The sequence below is a fragment of the Hylobates moloch genome, unplaced genomic scaffold (assembly GCF_009828535.3).
Source record: "Hylobates moloch isolate HMO894 unplaced genomic scaffold, HMol_V3 SCAFFOLD_5, whole genome shotgun sequence".
In the NCBI taxonomy this organism is placed as follows: Eukaryota; Metazoa; Chordata; class Mammalia; order Primates; family Hylobatidae; genus Hylobates; species Hylobates moloch.
In genome coordinates, this window is record NW_026652280.1 from 10,991,068 (window position 1) to 11,007,876 (window position 16,809).

A 16,809-nucleotide genomic window follows, 5' to 3' on the forward strand; every position below is an offset into this window, starting at 1 on the left:
AGACCACATAAGGACACAGTGAGAAGGCAACCATCTATAAGCCCAGAAAAGAGACCTCACCAGAGACTGAACTCGCCAGCACTTTGATCATGGACTTCCATCCTCCAGAACTGTGAGAAAAGAATGTCTGCTGTTTAAGCCTCCCAGTCTGCAGTATAGCCTGAGCAAAGCAACACACACTTTGTCACAGAAAAAGGAATGCAACATCTATACAAAGCTACTAGAAGTAGAAAACAAAATGAGAATCAAAGCTCGGCAGCCTATACAAATATTTTGCATAAAATCACCACATGGAAAAGAAAAAACTGTAATAATATCCTCCAGCATGAATTAAATCAGGAAAAGAAGGAAAAGGGAAACCCCAATACTGGATACACATGAAGTAACTATATATCAATTTGATTACATAACCACAGAATATAGTTTAAGTGACTGTGAACACAGAGCTCTAATTTAATATCCAGTGGGATAGATGTTCAGAGCAAAATGGATTGCATAGAAATCTTAAGCATCACTTAAAAGGGCTATTACGTGTAATAATACTGTTATAAGTCTGTGAGAATGTTATATATATTTTAAAATAAAGCAAATAACCATACGCATTAACATTATTAGGAAACAGTTTAAAAGAGATACAAATAAAAAATTGTTTAGAAAAGGGACAATCACATTAGAAAATTGTTTGCCAGCTTTCTAAAAATAAAACATTTACAGCTACATTATAAAACAGTAATTCTATTCCTAAAGAAATAAATCCCACTCCTATGATTAACAAAAACATAATAGTTACATAAGAATATATTAACAGCTTTATTCATTATAGTCAAAATCTAGAAAAAAAATGAAACAAATGTTTATGAACAGAAGAGATAGATTTCGGTATATTCATACAATGGAGTAGTAGTCTATTGTTACTAAATAAAAGATAAAAAACTACCAATAGATGAGACATTATGAATAAATCCAAAAACAATTTGATGAACAAAACAAGGCCAACACAATAGAATATTTATGGCCTATAAAGTTCTAGAACTGACAGCATTAATATATACTATCTCTAAAGCAAGGAATTGACCAGGAAGGGACATAAGAACTTTTCAAGATGGAAGAAAATCTTCCATATCTTGGTAAGGGAGTGCATTATACAGTTGCTTGTGTGTTTCATGATATACCAACTATTATCACTCAAGGCAGGGTGTGGTAGCCCAAGTCTGTAATCCCCAAAATTTGGTAGGCCCAACCGAGTGGATCACTTGAGCCAAGGAGTTTAAGCAGCCTAGGTAACGTGGTGAGACTCCATCTTTATAAAATTTAGTCAGGTGTGGTGGCATGTGCCTTTGGTCTCAGTTACTCAAGAGGCTGAGATGAGAGGATCACTTGAGCCCAGAAGGTGGAAGCTGCAGTGAGCCATGATTGCGCCACTGCACTCCAGCCTGGGCAGAAACATGAGACCCTGTCTCAAAAACAAAACAAAAACAGAGAAAAAAAAAATTATCATTCAATATCTGTGCATGAAACTGCGTGTAAATTATCAGCCAGGTTTTTTTTTTAAAAAAGGTAAGCAATAGACATTTAATGGTAAATGTAAATGAGGAATTAGCAACACAAATGTGACTGGTTCTATCCCTGTCCACTGAAAGGATATGGAAGCGATTACACTGCAAGGAAAGTGAAGACGGCCAGCATCCCAATATCTCCAGTAAGACACGCCAGGGCTATTTGAAGAAATGCTTGATGTCAGTGCTGCAGCGAGGGAAGTACAGGATGAACACAGAACATATGCATGCCTGAAAACAATTAAGCACTTACTGATTTACGCAAAACACTATAAGAACAGTAGTTTTAGCCTAAAAGGGATCCAATTGGTTAACTTTGGGACAATTTGAGAATCTGAATAAAAGAGAAAATGCTTTAGTCCATGCAGGTTGCTATAACATCTTACTATGGACTAGGTAGCTTAAGACAACACTAATTTGGCTAGGCGCGGTGGCTCACGTCTGTAATCCCAGCACTTTGGGAGGCTGAGGTGGGCGGATCACCTGACATTTGGAGTTTGAGACCAGCCTCAACAACATGGAGAAACCCCATCTTTAGCTGGGCGTGGTGGTGCATGCCTGTAGTCCCAGCTACTCGGGAGGCTGAGGCAGGAGAATCGCTTGAACCCAGGAGGTGGAGGTTGCGGTGAGCTGAGATCGTGCCATTGCACTCCAGCCTGGGCAACAAGAGTGAAACTCCGTCTCAAAACAAAACAAAACAAAACAAAACAAAACAAAACCACTAATTTATTTCTCACAGGTCTGGAGGCTAGGAAGTCCAAGATCAAGGCACTGGCAAATTTAGCCTCAAGTAGAGGTCTGATTTCTGACTCACAGGTGTATTCTCCATGTGTCTTCACATGGTGGAAGGAGCCAGCTAGCACCTTGGGCCTCTTTTATAAGGATACTCATCCAATCCTAAGAACTCTGCTCTCGTGACCTAATCACTTTCCAAACATCCCACTTCCTAAAACTATCACCCTAGGATTAGGTTTTCAATATGTGAATTTTGGCAGGACACAAGTATTCAGACCATACTAGACAATATTCATTTATAACACCCTAAGAAAATTAATTCATGAATCTATAATGTTAAATAGAGAAAAAGAGACAAAGAAAAAAAAACTAAGAAAATCTACTGGGAGAGACAGGAAAATGGTAGCTCAAAAGTATAAATTGATAGAATAACTTTTGCAACTACCAATTATAATAAATTTACATAAAGATCATCAGTGGGTTCCAGAATCATTAGATAAAGGGTTTCTGGAGAAAACAATACATTCAGGAATCAAAATGTTATACCACACATGACTTACTAATTTCAAAGCGGGTATGATATTGGAGAAAGCTGGCAGTCCACACCTTAACCAAGTGATCATATTTAGCATGGGTAATAGCTGAACAACATTGCATTGTTTCTCTTGATAGGAAGCATTAGGAAATCCATGGAGATTTTACATATTATTCTTACTAAAAATATGTTAACCTGAGTCTAGTCTGTCAATCAGTGTTTCTCAACCATAATGATTTTGTCCTGAGGAGACATTTAGCAAAGTCTGAAGATGATTTTAGTTGTCACATCTGAAGAAGTACTACTGGCATCTGGTGGGTAGAAACCAGGAGTACTGCTAAACATCCTGCAATGTACAGGGTGGCACCCCACAACATGTCAATAGCGCCAAGGGGGAGAAACCCTGGTCTAGACTTAATTCTTGTTTGCAGGAAATACAGAATATAGAAGAACAAAGGATACCATTAACAATCAATTAGACCAATACAGAATATAGTATATTCGACCACTGAACTGATCTGATTGTTTAAAACACCAATTTACGGGGAAATAATGAGAGAATCTATTCTAAACTAAAAAGCAATTAGGAAGGTATAACACCTGATGCATTAACAAAACTAGATTGGAGGCTGCTTTACAACAATGCCTATAAAAGACATTCTTGGAAAAAGAGAATTTATGAATTAGATATTGATAATATTAATAATTTATTAACTTATTCAGTTTGATTATTATGATTATGTAGGTCAATGCCATTATTCTAGGGAGATGCCTGTTAACACATTTAAGACAGGTATTATGATGAATGCCACTTGTGTTGAGATAGTATACCTACAACAGACAATAACCTTAAAAGATAAAAGATAGTGTTGATTTTAACATTTACTAAAGTTAAAAATATACTTTTTTAAAATAACATAGATAAAGACAACATATTGCAATAGTAGCCTATGTAGGAAATGGTATGGAAAAATAAGCAGAAAATATATAATGAATGATTGAGCACAAAGAGAAGGGCGTTGTAGAAACCAGTGGTGATCATGTGCCATAAACTAAAGCATATTGCCTAAGAAAGTTGTCTGTCTCTGAGTGCTAAATAAGTAAAAAGTAAACCCATTTATCAAACATAAATATGAATGTATGCCTTGGGTGTCAAGATATCACCATCATTCCCAGTGTCCTGCTTCCAGAATTTTATTTATACTCTGGCACAGATAGACAAGTTCTAGATAAAACATGCTTTTCCACTGTACACTATAAATATGTATTGATTTTGATGTATCAAGCTTTTATTTACTTGATAAGGTTAAAACTTTAGGATGCTGGACAAAAATATTCTGTTAGTTGTGATAGCAACATCAAAGGTACACTTTAGTGAAGATTTACATCTGTGGCCTGTTTTCTCTTCTAGGAGTGGAAAAATATTTAGCAAGTGTGAGTGAGTTGAAAGGATCGATTACTCAAATATGTCAGTGAGCCAAAGTCCAACACGGACATTTGTCCAAATTCAAAAACAAATGTCAATGCCTATGGATCGATTACATAAGACTCTTCAGCTCACCTGACCTTTTTACTGAAAGGTTCTTAACATTTATAGTAGAGGATAGGATTTCTCAAACGATTAGATAAAGGTCAGAGTATACACTTGAGTGTTGTTTGAAATTTAGTTTCCAATAATTATTTATGACCAGAACTCAAAATCATTTGTAGTGAAAATTTAAGTGGCTCTTGTCTAGAACCTGGCGTATATCCTTTGAGCTTCCTATTACGCTTGCTTTTACCTCAATGCTCCACCTCACTGCTGCGCTCCGCATTCTCTCACCTCCACAAAGTAAAACCGATGGGAGAAGGAAGAACTTCCTTCCCTCTCTTGCCAGCAGTCATAGTGTCAACTAAAGGAGTAGGTTAAAATGACAACTGTTTCTACTCAACCTAGATTAATGGATAGAGCAGGATGAATGGATAGATGAAGAAAAACCTTTGTGGGGGCCAAGATGTTTAACTATAAAAAGAGGAAATTCAGAATGAGTATTGAAAATTTTAAGGACCTAGAAGCTAAAAAAGCAGTGGTCAGGATTGTGGATCGCCTTATACTCATTGGTACTGAAATAAGTAAATAAAGCCTTGAACTCTCTAGAAACGTCAAGAAAACGACTAGCTTCTGAGAGCAGATTATTAAAGGAGTAGAGAACCACTTTGCTGGGGTCCATTGAAATGAGTGAATGTCAAACTAGATGCATGGAATAAACACCAGCATTGGTGTATATTGAAATGAGTCAATGTCAAACTAGATGCATGGAATAAACACCAGCATTGGTGTATATTGAAATGAGTCAATGTCAAACTAGATGCATGGAATAAACACCAGCATTATTAAGCAAGGCAGTAGAAAATATATGGTGAAGGATTCCTTTGACAATTAAAATGGTTACTATGTAGTCAGTGGCAAGATTTAATGAAATATTTTCTAGAACAAAAATTTCAATGGACTCAGAAAAAAGGGCATTCACTTTATTTGAAAAACAAACATTGAAATAAAATAATTCATTATCTTCATAATATATCAAGAATATTTTTAAGCCTATAAAAGAATTTAGGTTTCTACTTAAGGCAGTTCAACTGAAGATTTCTTCCATGTTAAAATTGAGTTCAACAATAGGTTCAAGATCACTTTTTTGTTGCTGTTAATATCCAAATACTTCATCTTCCAAATAAATAGGTGGCATTTACTGAAAATTCAATGGTTGTATATAATTCACAAATCATCACCGTTATTTTAATGTGAAGGCCTATTATCTCCATACCATGGCTGAACAAAATATATGGTATTATTTGTCCTATTATATATCATTTCACTAATTATAATGTCTATTATTTCTTGAGAATATCCAGTGAGATAAGCACAGTCCTAAGCTGTTTGCCTTTGTTAATTCACTTACTCCTCCCTTATTTATATTTTATATATTCTCCCAAAGTTCTGGGATTACAGGAGTGAGCCACTGCTCCCAGCCACGTATTCCATCTTAACATTGTAAATATATATATATATTTATTTATATATATTTATATATATATTTATTTATATATATTTACATATATTTATTTATATATATTTATATATATTTATTTATTTATATATTTATATATATATTTATTTATATATATTTATTTATATATATTTATTCTCGGTTTATTTAGGAGCTAAAAAATATATATGTATATATATATTTACAGGTGACCAATGTAGTATACTATAATTGCATTTATTTTGCTATTATAATTTTATATTTCCTGAAGTTATGAAATGCCTCATAGTTTCTTGCTTAGTTTTCGATGCAGTTACTAATCTGGAACATTCCAACAGAAGTATAAATTTCCGAGAAAAACTGACAAACTCAGAACATAATGAGTGTCGCTTTTATTTTATTTTGAGATGTTTTTTACCTGGCATCAACTTTCATCATTATCCTGGAAATACTCTTGCAGGCTTTTCTATTTAGTTCTACTTCCTAACTCATGTTTCTTACGTCATTTTGTGAACTACGAAGAGGTTACAACAGTTGATAATTTTTGGAGATTTGATATGTCTTATAATGTATTATTCTAATCTATATTATTATTGTAAATTGAGTATGTGTAGAATTCTAAGGTGTAAATCACTTTCTTCAGAATTTTAAACATTTACCTACATTGTTTTATAATTTCTGGAGTCGCTTGTTGAGAAGTCTGATAATGTTTCTGATTTCTGATCACCTGTATGTGCTCATTTATTTATCACTGCTTGCTTTCAGACTATTTATTGTATTCCAGTGTTAAGAACTTCAATGAAATGAACTTTGCTCTGTCTTTTTGGTATTATTATGCTACTTACTTGGATGGATATATTCATCTAAACCATCATGACACTCATTTGGAAGAATTTTGTTTTTCTAATTCTCTCACTTTTAAACTTCTTTTTTAAGGAACTCTTACTTTCGGGGACTAATTGCTAAATTAATATTCCAGAAACTTCCTTTTTAATTACATCCTTGTCTTTGTGGTTTACTTTCTGGGTGACTCGTTCAACTTTCAACTCCAAATCATATATTTTAATTTTCATTTGTGCTATCATGTATCCATGTCCTAAGAGCAATATTTTTGTTTTCTCCATGTTACATTTTATGTAACATTTTGTTATTTTGGGGGTAATCAATGTTTTTGCTCTTCAGATATTAGATATAGGGCTTTTAATCTACTTCTACTACCAGAATTAGTTTTCAAAAATAAATTGCATTGTATATATTTAAGGTATGCCACATGATGTTATAATGTATATAGAGAGTGGCAAGGCTACCGTAGTTAAGCACATTAGCATATCCAGCACCTCACATAGTTATCTATTTTTTGTTCGTTTATTTTTTTGGCAAGATCTGTTAAAATCTACTCATTTGGCATGAATCTCACATACAGTACAGTTCTGTTACCCTGTATTTCTCATCCTGTACATTAGATCTCCAGACTGATTCATTATACATATATAAATATATATAAATTTATGTATAATAAATATAATAATATGATGAAATGGGGAGATGTAGGTCAGAGGATACAAAGCAGCATATATATATATGTATATATATATGATGGGGAGATGTATATGTATATATATGATACAGATGTGTGTGTGTATATGTGTGTGTGTATATGTGTGTGTGTGTGTGTGTATATCTGTTGCTTTGTAGCCTCTGACCTACATCTGTCCATTTCAACATCCCCAACAATGTCCCTGGGACCTACTTTTTTGTTCTCTCTCTCTGTATATTTGAATTTTATTTTTAGAGTTCACATATAAGTGAGAACATGCAATATTTTTCTTTCTGTGTTTGGCTTATTTCAGTTAGTATAATGTCCTACAGGCCCATCCAGGTTGTCGGAAATACCATGATCCCATTCTTTATTAGAGCCGAATACATATTCCACTGTATATACGTATCAGTTTCTTTAACCAATTTTTTCATAAGTGAACACTTGGGTGGTTTCTATACCTTGACTATTGTGAATAATGGTGCAATGACCATGGGAGTGTTGTATCTCAACAAGATGGTGTTTTCATTCCTTTAGGTATATTCCCAGAGGAGGAATTGCTGGCTCACATGATTGTTCCATTTTGAACTTACTTAGAAACCTTGGTATTGTTTTCCATAACGGCTGTACCAATCTACATTCCCACGTACAGTGTATGAGTGTGCCCTTTTCTCCACAGACTACCAGTATTGTCTTCTTTTCTACGGATGCTCTTCTATTTTTTAAAAAATTTTCTTCCTGATGTTAAAACTTCTCCATAACAGGAAACTTTTAGATGCTAATTTATATTTAAGAATGAGTTACTAAAAACCCCCATGACACATGTTTACCTATGTAACAAACCTGCACATGTATGCCCAAACTTAAAAGTATATATAAGTATATAAAAGTATGCCAGTTGGATGTTTAGTGTACAAACAGGAGGGGCTCATTAACCAATGTACTTAAGTAAAGATATTATTCTGGGTGTGTCTGTGAGGATGTAATAATCTGTTTAACAATATTAACAAATACTACATCACTCAGGTATTAAGCCTAATACCCATTAGTTGTTTTTTCCTGATCCTCTCCCTCCTTCCACCGTCTCCCCAGTGTGTGTTGTTCCCCTCTATGTGTCCATGTGTTCTCATCATTTAGCTCCCACTTGTGAGAATATGCAGTATTTGGTTTCCTGTTCCTTTATTAGTTTGCCAAGGATAACGGCCTCTAGCCCCACCCATGTCCCTGCAAAGGAAATGATCTCATTATTTTTTATAGCTACATTCCAAACACTGGGATTGAAGAGAAAGTAGGAAACAGTATCTATATTTAATTTTCCAGGTGTAAAAAGTTAATCCTCCTCTTTGGCTTCTCTTGAAAATGTGGCAATCCTTTTATTGTGTTTGTAAAGATAAGTAATTCTATATAGCAGGTAGTGAGAAAAAGCATTTAAATGAAATATGAACCTGGAATAATAGTTACATTCTTGGTTTATTTAGGGGCTAAAATGAATAAATTGGTTACATGTTTACAATAACTTAATCCAATTTCTATCAAACATGATCATATATCACTCTAGATTCTACAAACAAATCAATGGATTCTGTAGCAACTAATCAATCCTTTTAAACGCAGAGACTGATGTGAAGGGGAAAACATGGCGGTATTTTATTAATACTATCAGTTGTCACTGGCTTTGCTCATTTCTTTTTCAGGTTTTGGGCTTGAAGTGAATGAGAAATACCAAGGACTTCCTCAGGAGAAGGAACATGTTGCTAAAGTCAACATTCAATTTGTTCTATTTAGGTCTTCAATTGTTTGGATAAAAACCACCCACATTAGGGAAGGCAATCTGCTTTACTCAATGCACCCATTCATGTGTTAATTGCATCCCGAAACATCCTCACAGACACACCCAGAATAATATTTGGGCAAATGTCTGGGCACCCTATGACTTAGTCAAGTTGACACATAAAATTAACCATCACATTATCTTATAAAATTGATGTGTTGATTAAATGAAATCTAATGTTTTACGTCCTTACAAGGCACATGAAACCTACAAAGTATTCATAAACATTAGCTCTAAATATCTAGTGATACTCAACCTAAACAGAGTATTTTAATAGATCTTTATGCATCTTCCATGAATTTTCAGTATTTAAGACAAGGATGCACATATTAAATAGTTTTGCTTCTTTGAAGGGGAAAGCTTCTTGGCCTGTTTATTTTTGTTTTCATTCCTGCTCACCTCCAAATGACATCTTCCACTCATTGGTTAATAAAATAATTGCAAAGCATAATTGTTTTGATTTATCAGCAGTCTGAGTTATTTCTTCAGTAAAGCAATTATTGTCTTGGTGATTTCTAGAAAGCCTAAAATCACAGACTCAAATATGAACAGAAGATAATTTTTCTATTTTTCAGGGCACTTGAATCATTGCTACCTACACAGAAAGAAATGCCTCAACCTATACAACCCAATTCCAGAACAGCTGTTTTGAACTTGAACAGATCAAAACTCAAAATAAAAACCAATACGGTACATCACTGTTAGAAATAATTGTTCCAATAACTACTTGTGACTACTAGGATTAAAACGTACATCAAGCAATATTTTACTAATGCGTGAATTTATGGAAGCTATTTAATTAACAACATTTTCCACTGCTTAAATATTCAAATGTAGGAGAATTTCTAATAGTATTTGAGAGAAACAATTTGCTCCATCAAAGAAGTAACTCAATTCAACAAAAGGTTTAGAGGACAGTGAATTTCTCCAACTCACCCCGAAAGTAGAGTTGTTATATGGAAATGGGGCTTATCTTCATGACTTAGTTGCCCAGCCACTAGTTTTCTTGATAGTTCTGTCCTTTAAATAATTACACTTGCCAGTCTGTGCTTGTGACTGTCTTAGTCCATTCAGGCCACAAAATATCATAACCTGGGTAGCTTATAAACAAGAGAAATTTATTTCTCACAGTTCTGGAGCCTGGAATCCAAGATTAAGTTGCCAGTAGATTTTGTACCTAGTGAGGACCTGCTTTCTGGTTCATAGACAGCGCTTTCTCCCTGTGTATCCACATGGTAGAGGCATGAGCTAGCTCTCTAGGGTCTCTTTTATAAGGTCACTAATTCTAATTGTCCTCATAACTTAATCAACTCCTAAAGGTCCCACCTCCTAATACCACCACCTTGGAAGTTAGGATGTCAGTATATAAATTTGGGGAACACACACACAGTCAGACCATACTAGTGACCAACGTGCTTTGAGTGCATCAAATGTAGTCAAATCTAGCCCGGGTGTGGTGGCTCACGCCTGTAATCCCAGCACTTTGGGAGGCCAAGGTGAGTGGATCACTTAGCTTAGGAGTTCAGGACCAGCCTGGCCAACATGGTGAGACCCCCGTCTCTACAAAAAAATGCAAAAATTAGCCAGGCATAGTTGTGCGCACCTGTAGTCCCAGCTACTTGGGAGGCTGAGGTGAGAGAATTGCCTGAGCCCAGGAGGCAGAGGTTGCAGTGAGCCAAGATTGTGCCACTGCAGTCCAGCTTAGGTGACAGAGTGAGACCCTATCTCAAAACAAACAAACAAAAAAAAGGAGTCAAATATAGAACCGATCATATTCCAAATGAATATAGACAGCTTACTCTTCCTCCATTCTTACTTTACTTTTTCTTTCGATCTCATAGAAAGTTAAAATAGAAGGCTCTCTTTTTTGATATGTGCTTTGTCCTTACTTTCCCTCATTCATTCAGTTAATGGCCATTTGTTGAGCAATTACGAGCCACACACTATTGCAGAATGAAGCTAAGAACTCCACCACCTAAACTGTCAGGCCCTTTCCTTCCCTTTTTATGCCATACTCATATTAACCAGGGATTTTAGCAGAAGAGAAATGTAATTGTTTGTTTGATTTAAGGCATATGTTTCCAGAAGGCGTCAGTTCATAGGAAAACATGTTTTCTAAGGAAAACGTTTGATGATAATGATAGAAAGCTTCTAAGTCAATGACCTCCAATGTAAAACAGAAAATTTCTCTCCACTGGAAATTAGAATCCTTGTTAAACACAACTATAAGAGTATTAGTAAAGCAGTTTTGGATTGGAAGCACTGAGAGTAAAAACTGATATGTTGACATGAAAGAAATTAGCATATTAGTGTAGACTTGCTAAGTTGACTTCTGACCTCATGGGACACAGTAAACAGGGTCTTAGAAGAATTGTACACAACTTACAGGAAAAGTTCAAATGTATGTGTTTGTGTCCTAAGGCAGATAAGAGCTGGACGGCATCATATTAAAGATCTCAAGTAGCTTGAAGGTGTCAAACACTAGATGTGTTGAAGTCGACACTAAAATATGCAGACTTTCTAAAGAAGGGAGGTGGGCTATTCCTAAGACAAGCTAATATTTAAAGTTTTAATTGATACAGTCCCTTCTTTCCCCACTCACATCACAATCGTCATTGAGCTCTTCTCTAATAGAAGACAGTAAGAAACTTAAGGGAGGCAATAAACCTCAGATTGTAATTCAATCATCAACCTAAGTTAGCTAGAAATCTTTTCAGAAGACCTAGCTACCAAGAAAAGCTACTACTGATGTGCTATAAAAGATTATTTTCAGTATTATATTTCAAACTATATAGTTTAAATTTTTTGAAAGAAACACCTGTTACTCAAGGCACCTAATATTTCCTGGATAAATGATTACAGGCTTTCATTGGTTATTCAACTTTCTATTTATCAGATTTCTATAAATGTAGAAAAAGTAACAGTTTTATTCTTAAAAAAATGGAGTATTTAAACTCGTATTTATCTAGATGACCAGAAAGTATATTTCTCTGTGACAGCTTGATTCTGTTTTCCCAGGCTGTTATTTTTCTCCAATGGTTTATTCATATCAATCTCATTTTATATATTCTGTTTCCTGAGTTTTGTCAATATAAACCCAGAATGTTTAAATCTGTATCACTAACAGTCTTCTGGAGTAACCTGCTTGCATTCCTCAATATCCTGCTCCAAAATCATATAACCATTTCTAATATATTCATCATACTCTCAGTAATTGAAATCTCTTTGCTAGAACATGTAAAGTCAGTAAGAGGCATTGAGATACAGGAGATTTAAATCAATTCAGATCAACACCTACTGTGACAATCTCTAAAAATTAAATTATGATGACCCCGGAGTTCTAATTATACAATATCCCTCATGTCAAAGATAATGCTATTTAACTACGCCAGTAAATAAAATATCTGGTATTTCATCTAAAATTTCTGGCTAGGGCAATCCCCCTAGCATCACTCACATTTGCTGTATAGCTCCCAAACTGTTGACAACTTACACTAAAAGGTATGATCTCTGGTGAATACTGTACCCCTCGCTGAAGGCTGTTCTCTGAAGGCAAGTCCATTTCTACATCCCACACCATTGAGTTACCAGAACACAGCACAGCAGAAACCATACAATATTTGCAGAACCAAAGATTAAATATTAAATAAATATCTATATGTGCTTTCTTCCTTTTTTTTGCTGTTAACTATTAAATAAGCTTGTATACAACATGTTGTACAATGTTTAATGAAAGATGCTTCTCAGAGCTGAGGGTCAAGATAAAGAGGTATCTATTCTGATAGTCTGATTCCTCTTAGAAAACAAAAGTTATGAAAGCCACCAATTTTTCCCTTTGACTTAGGAAGATTTGTATTCAACAGCTCAGCCTTTCTCATAATGGGTCTCTTGATACGTGCCGTCTCACCCCAACACCCCTTTTAGGACTGATGTGATGAGGAGGAACACAGGGAGGACATAATTCTCCTAAGCGGCTTAGCTGTCAGTTCCAATACTAGAGCACTCTGTCTCAGAAAACTGTTCCCTTGCGGTATATACATTTTCCAAAATTTGTTTCATGACTATTATTAATATTATTATTACTATTATTTTAATCTGGAGACTGACACTCAGAGATGCTTATGGAGTTGACCAGAATAAAGTAATCAGGAGCTGATTTCTAGCTCCAAAATCTGTATATTTCTAGCTCCAAAATCTGTATATTTCCCCCATTGCACTATATTCATCTGATGTAAATATACTCCAATGTCAGTTCAGAATTTGAAGAGTTATATAAGGAAGAAAACCTAATACAAATCAGTTTTCTACCAGCCTACAGTTGCATTAAATTCATTTCAGTCTGTAAATTGCTCTTACACATTTGTTTCCAAGATATTTTCCCAGAATTATCTGTTCCAAGACAAGTAATTTGTGATTTTCCATTTTTAATGCCGTCATGCTATTTTCTATGAAGTACAAATAATTCAATCCCTTCTCCTTTCTGTAAGGACAATAATTCTGTTTTTACCTACATAACAGTAAAAAAACACTCAGATTTTACACATTTGTGAAAATTCACTTATTGTTGGTGGTGGCAGGAGTGGAAAAATAAGTGTTTTCACTACTTGGTGTACCTAAGAAACGAATTAACTATAACAAAAGTGAATTTATTTTATCTCTCACTGTTGTTAGCTGCCAATAGCAATGTTAATTCCACCAGAAATTACATGACACATATCTTGTGTGTCACTGGTTCTGAAAATAAATGAACACAGACGATCCAGCAGCTGGTTGAACTTTTAAAAAATATTTAGGCACAGTAAGACTTGTATTGGCTACAAGATAGTTTCATAGTCAAATATTTCATCTTTTTAATATTCAAATAATTCAGATCTAGTTATGGGCCAATGTCATTCCACAGCCTTTTAAATCACATATAAGCTGATCACATTAGCAGCAGCATTCACTTTCATAAAGTAACCAAAGGCACGTATGTTACCCTACTTAAAATAGTATGGCATTTAACAACAGTCATTTATGTTTTAATACATATGGCACTCTTTACCCAATGTCTTACCTCTGCTCTTAACTCACAAATCACTCTGTCTTTGCTGTTTTGAGATTTGGCTTCTTCCTTTATATTGCCTGACAGTTCTTCCATTTCATCATTATGTTGACCAAGAAGAATGTCAAACTGAAAAAGAAAGTTGAAATTACAATCACAGGATGCTATTACAGGGTGGTCACAGGGTAATCCACATTAGTCTTTCATTTAGCTTTAGTGTTGTTCTGCTTTTTTCCTATGTGGATTCTGGCACGCTTGTTGCTGATGATGTAATGATTGTGGTTGAACTGTTTATTGTTATACTTGTAGTTCAAAAATGCTAACCTGTAAAAAAAAATCAGCAGATCTCCATAAATCCCAATTTATCAGTTGAAAAATAGGCAGAACTCAGTTACCTCCACAAACTCTGAAACAATTGACAAACTGGTTTCTAAACTAACCAATTAACCCTTATCTTTTCATCCTGAATATTAGTACCTCAGTATTCTTTGTAATCCTTTTTATGTCTATTTTCTATAAGGCATTAATAGTATATTAATTGTAACAGAGACAAACTTGGGCAAGTATATATACATACTGATTGGGCTGATAAAATATATGAAGAGCATCTATAAAAGCTGCCAATAAATTTCCAGAGAAAATGACTGCAGAAAAAAACACAAAAGTGAGAAAAGCCCTACAAATGCAAATAATGATTATTTTCCCACAGCTGTTCTTGAAATTAAAAATTTTCAGCAGAACTGTGAAATTTGATAAATATATAAAATGTGTAGCTGCACACATATATGCTGTTTTTGTTGTATTGACATATTTTAAGCTATGTTTTGTTGTATTGACATATATTTTAAGCTATGTAGGTAAATGTTTCCATCATCCATAATATGTATGCAATCTTATAACAAAATACAAAAACTAATGTTATACTATCTGTTTAAAAATATGAAAGTAGTACTCATAGTGTTGTTATTAATAATAGTAATATTAAGCATGTACTAGTCCCCAGGAACTGAACTTGATATATATTGCCTTAGTTAATGCTAACAGTAATCCTATATGTTAGGTATTGTTATCATTATCCCTCCTCTACAGAAAAGGGAACCATGTTGTTAAGAGACTTAAGTAACTTTTCTAAATTCACAAAGATAATAACTGGAGGAAGCAAATTTTAAGAAAGTTCTTGCCAAATGCATTACCTGAGCGTTAAACCATTATTGCATCTATCATTATAAACCTAAAGGCCATTGAAATAATTGTCTAAAAGGCAATAAACTGATAGCAAGAGGTAGTAAAGGAAACAGCAGAAAATGTCATAGTCCAAGTGTACTAGAAATCAACTACAATAATGGTAGAAGCCTGATTTCCCAACACACTACAGAGAGACTCCATGTTCAGAGCTGGTAACATAAAGAGAGCACACAGAAGGCAAGGACAAGGACAAGAGATAATACCACAGAGTTATTTGAAAGTCTGAGTATGCAAGTCCAGCTCACTATCATGGAAGTTAAATAGACAATGTAGCATTAGTCCCTGGCCAAAAGAATATAAATTACTTTGCTAAATAAAACAGAGGCTAGTAGAAGAAAAATGAAAGCAACCAGTTTTTGTTTAGGTTCACCAAAATAATATCGAATTCATTTTGGTAATTGAATGCCCCCGTTTAACTTCTGAAATCTTGTCATTAAACTACAGGGAATTAAATCCAATAATAAACCCTTCCATTGTCAACAGAACTCTCGATGAACTGTACCACTCAAAAGAGAGAAGAGGCAGGAAAGCAAGTTTTTATAAACAACAGCAAAGGAAACCCACACCAAATACCTCAAATAAATCCATATCATTCATCATTGTGAGTGGAAAAATCAAAGATCTCTGGGCATGTGAAGAACGTAAGAGTGGCAGAAAAACAAAACAAGAAAAACAGGAATAATCAGGCTGAGATTAAGGAACAGAATGTCCATAGGGGAAAGAAAAAACAAGAAAAGGGAGGCCACATGGAGAAGGAGAAAGGACGGAGGCTCTTAAAAACTGAAGTAAGAGATCATGGTGGTTTTTGATCAAAATAATGGTGGAAATGGAGAGAAATAACTGGATCCAATGTAAGATATAAAAGAGAATATTAGTTTTAAAAAAAACTACTGTAATCACTATCTTCAAGAAAAAAATAAGAATATATTACACTCATAAATTAAGGACACAGCAAATTCAAAAATTTAAATAATAAAATATAATCCTCTAGGAAATTTTTAAAATATGTCAAGAAAAAAATTTATTTGGGAAGTAGAATTTAATACTGGAGTGTACTGAAGTTTGGTCCCCGTGCCTGTTGTGTTTCTGATCTACTCCATTGGACAGTTCCCATGCACCTACCTCATTTGTACTAATTGCAATGCTGGGAATTTCTAAGTGTCTGTCTCCAGCTTCTAGTTCTCCACTGAACTTTGAATGCACATGTCCAGCTTCCTACTCAACACCTCTAAAGGGCATCCCACACTTAACACATTGGAAAGCCAAATTCAGAACTTCTCCCTCAAAACTGTTTCTCTGT

The 16,809-nt window shown here is 34.6% G+C and overlaps 1 protein-coding gene across 4 annotated transcripts in view; it reads right to left on the reverse strand.

Annotated features, from left to right (window-relative positions):
• The window catches only part of CCDC102B (coiled-coil domain containing 102B), a 195,279-nt gene that overhangs the window by 24,772 nt on the left and 153,698 nt on the right, over nt 1-16,809 (reverse strand). For all 4 annotated transcript variants that reach the window (XM_058438272.1, XM_058438274.1, XM_032152082.2 and 1 more), the window contains one exon: nt 14,277-14,393. In XM_058438272.1, coding sequence (XP_058294255.1) covers nt 14,277-14,393 — 117 coding nt within the window. The remainder of the gene's footprint in view (nt 1-14,276; nt 14,394-16,809) is intronic.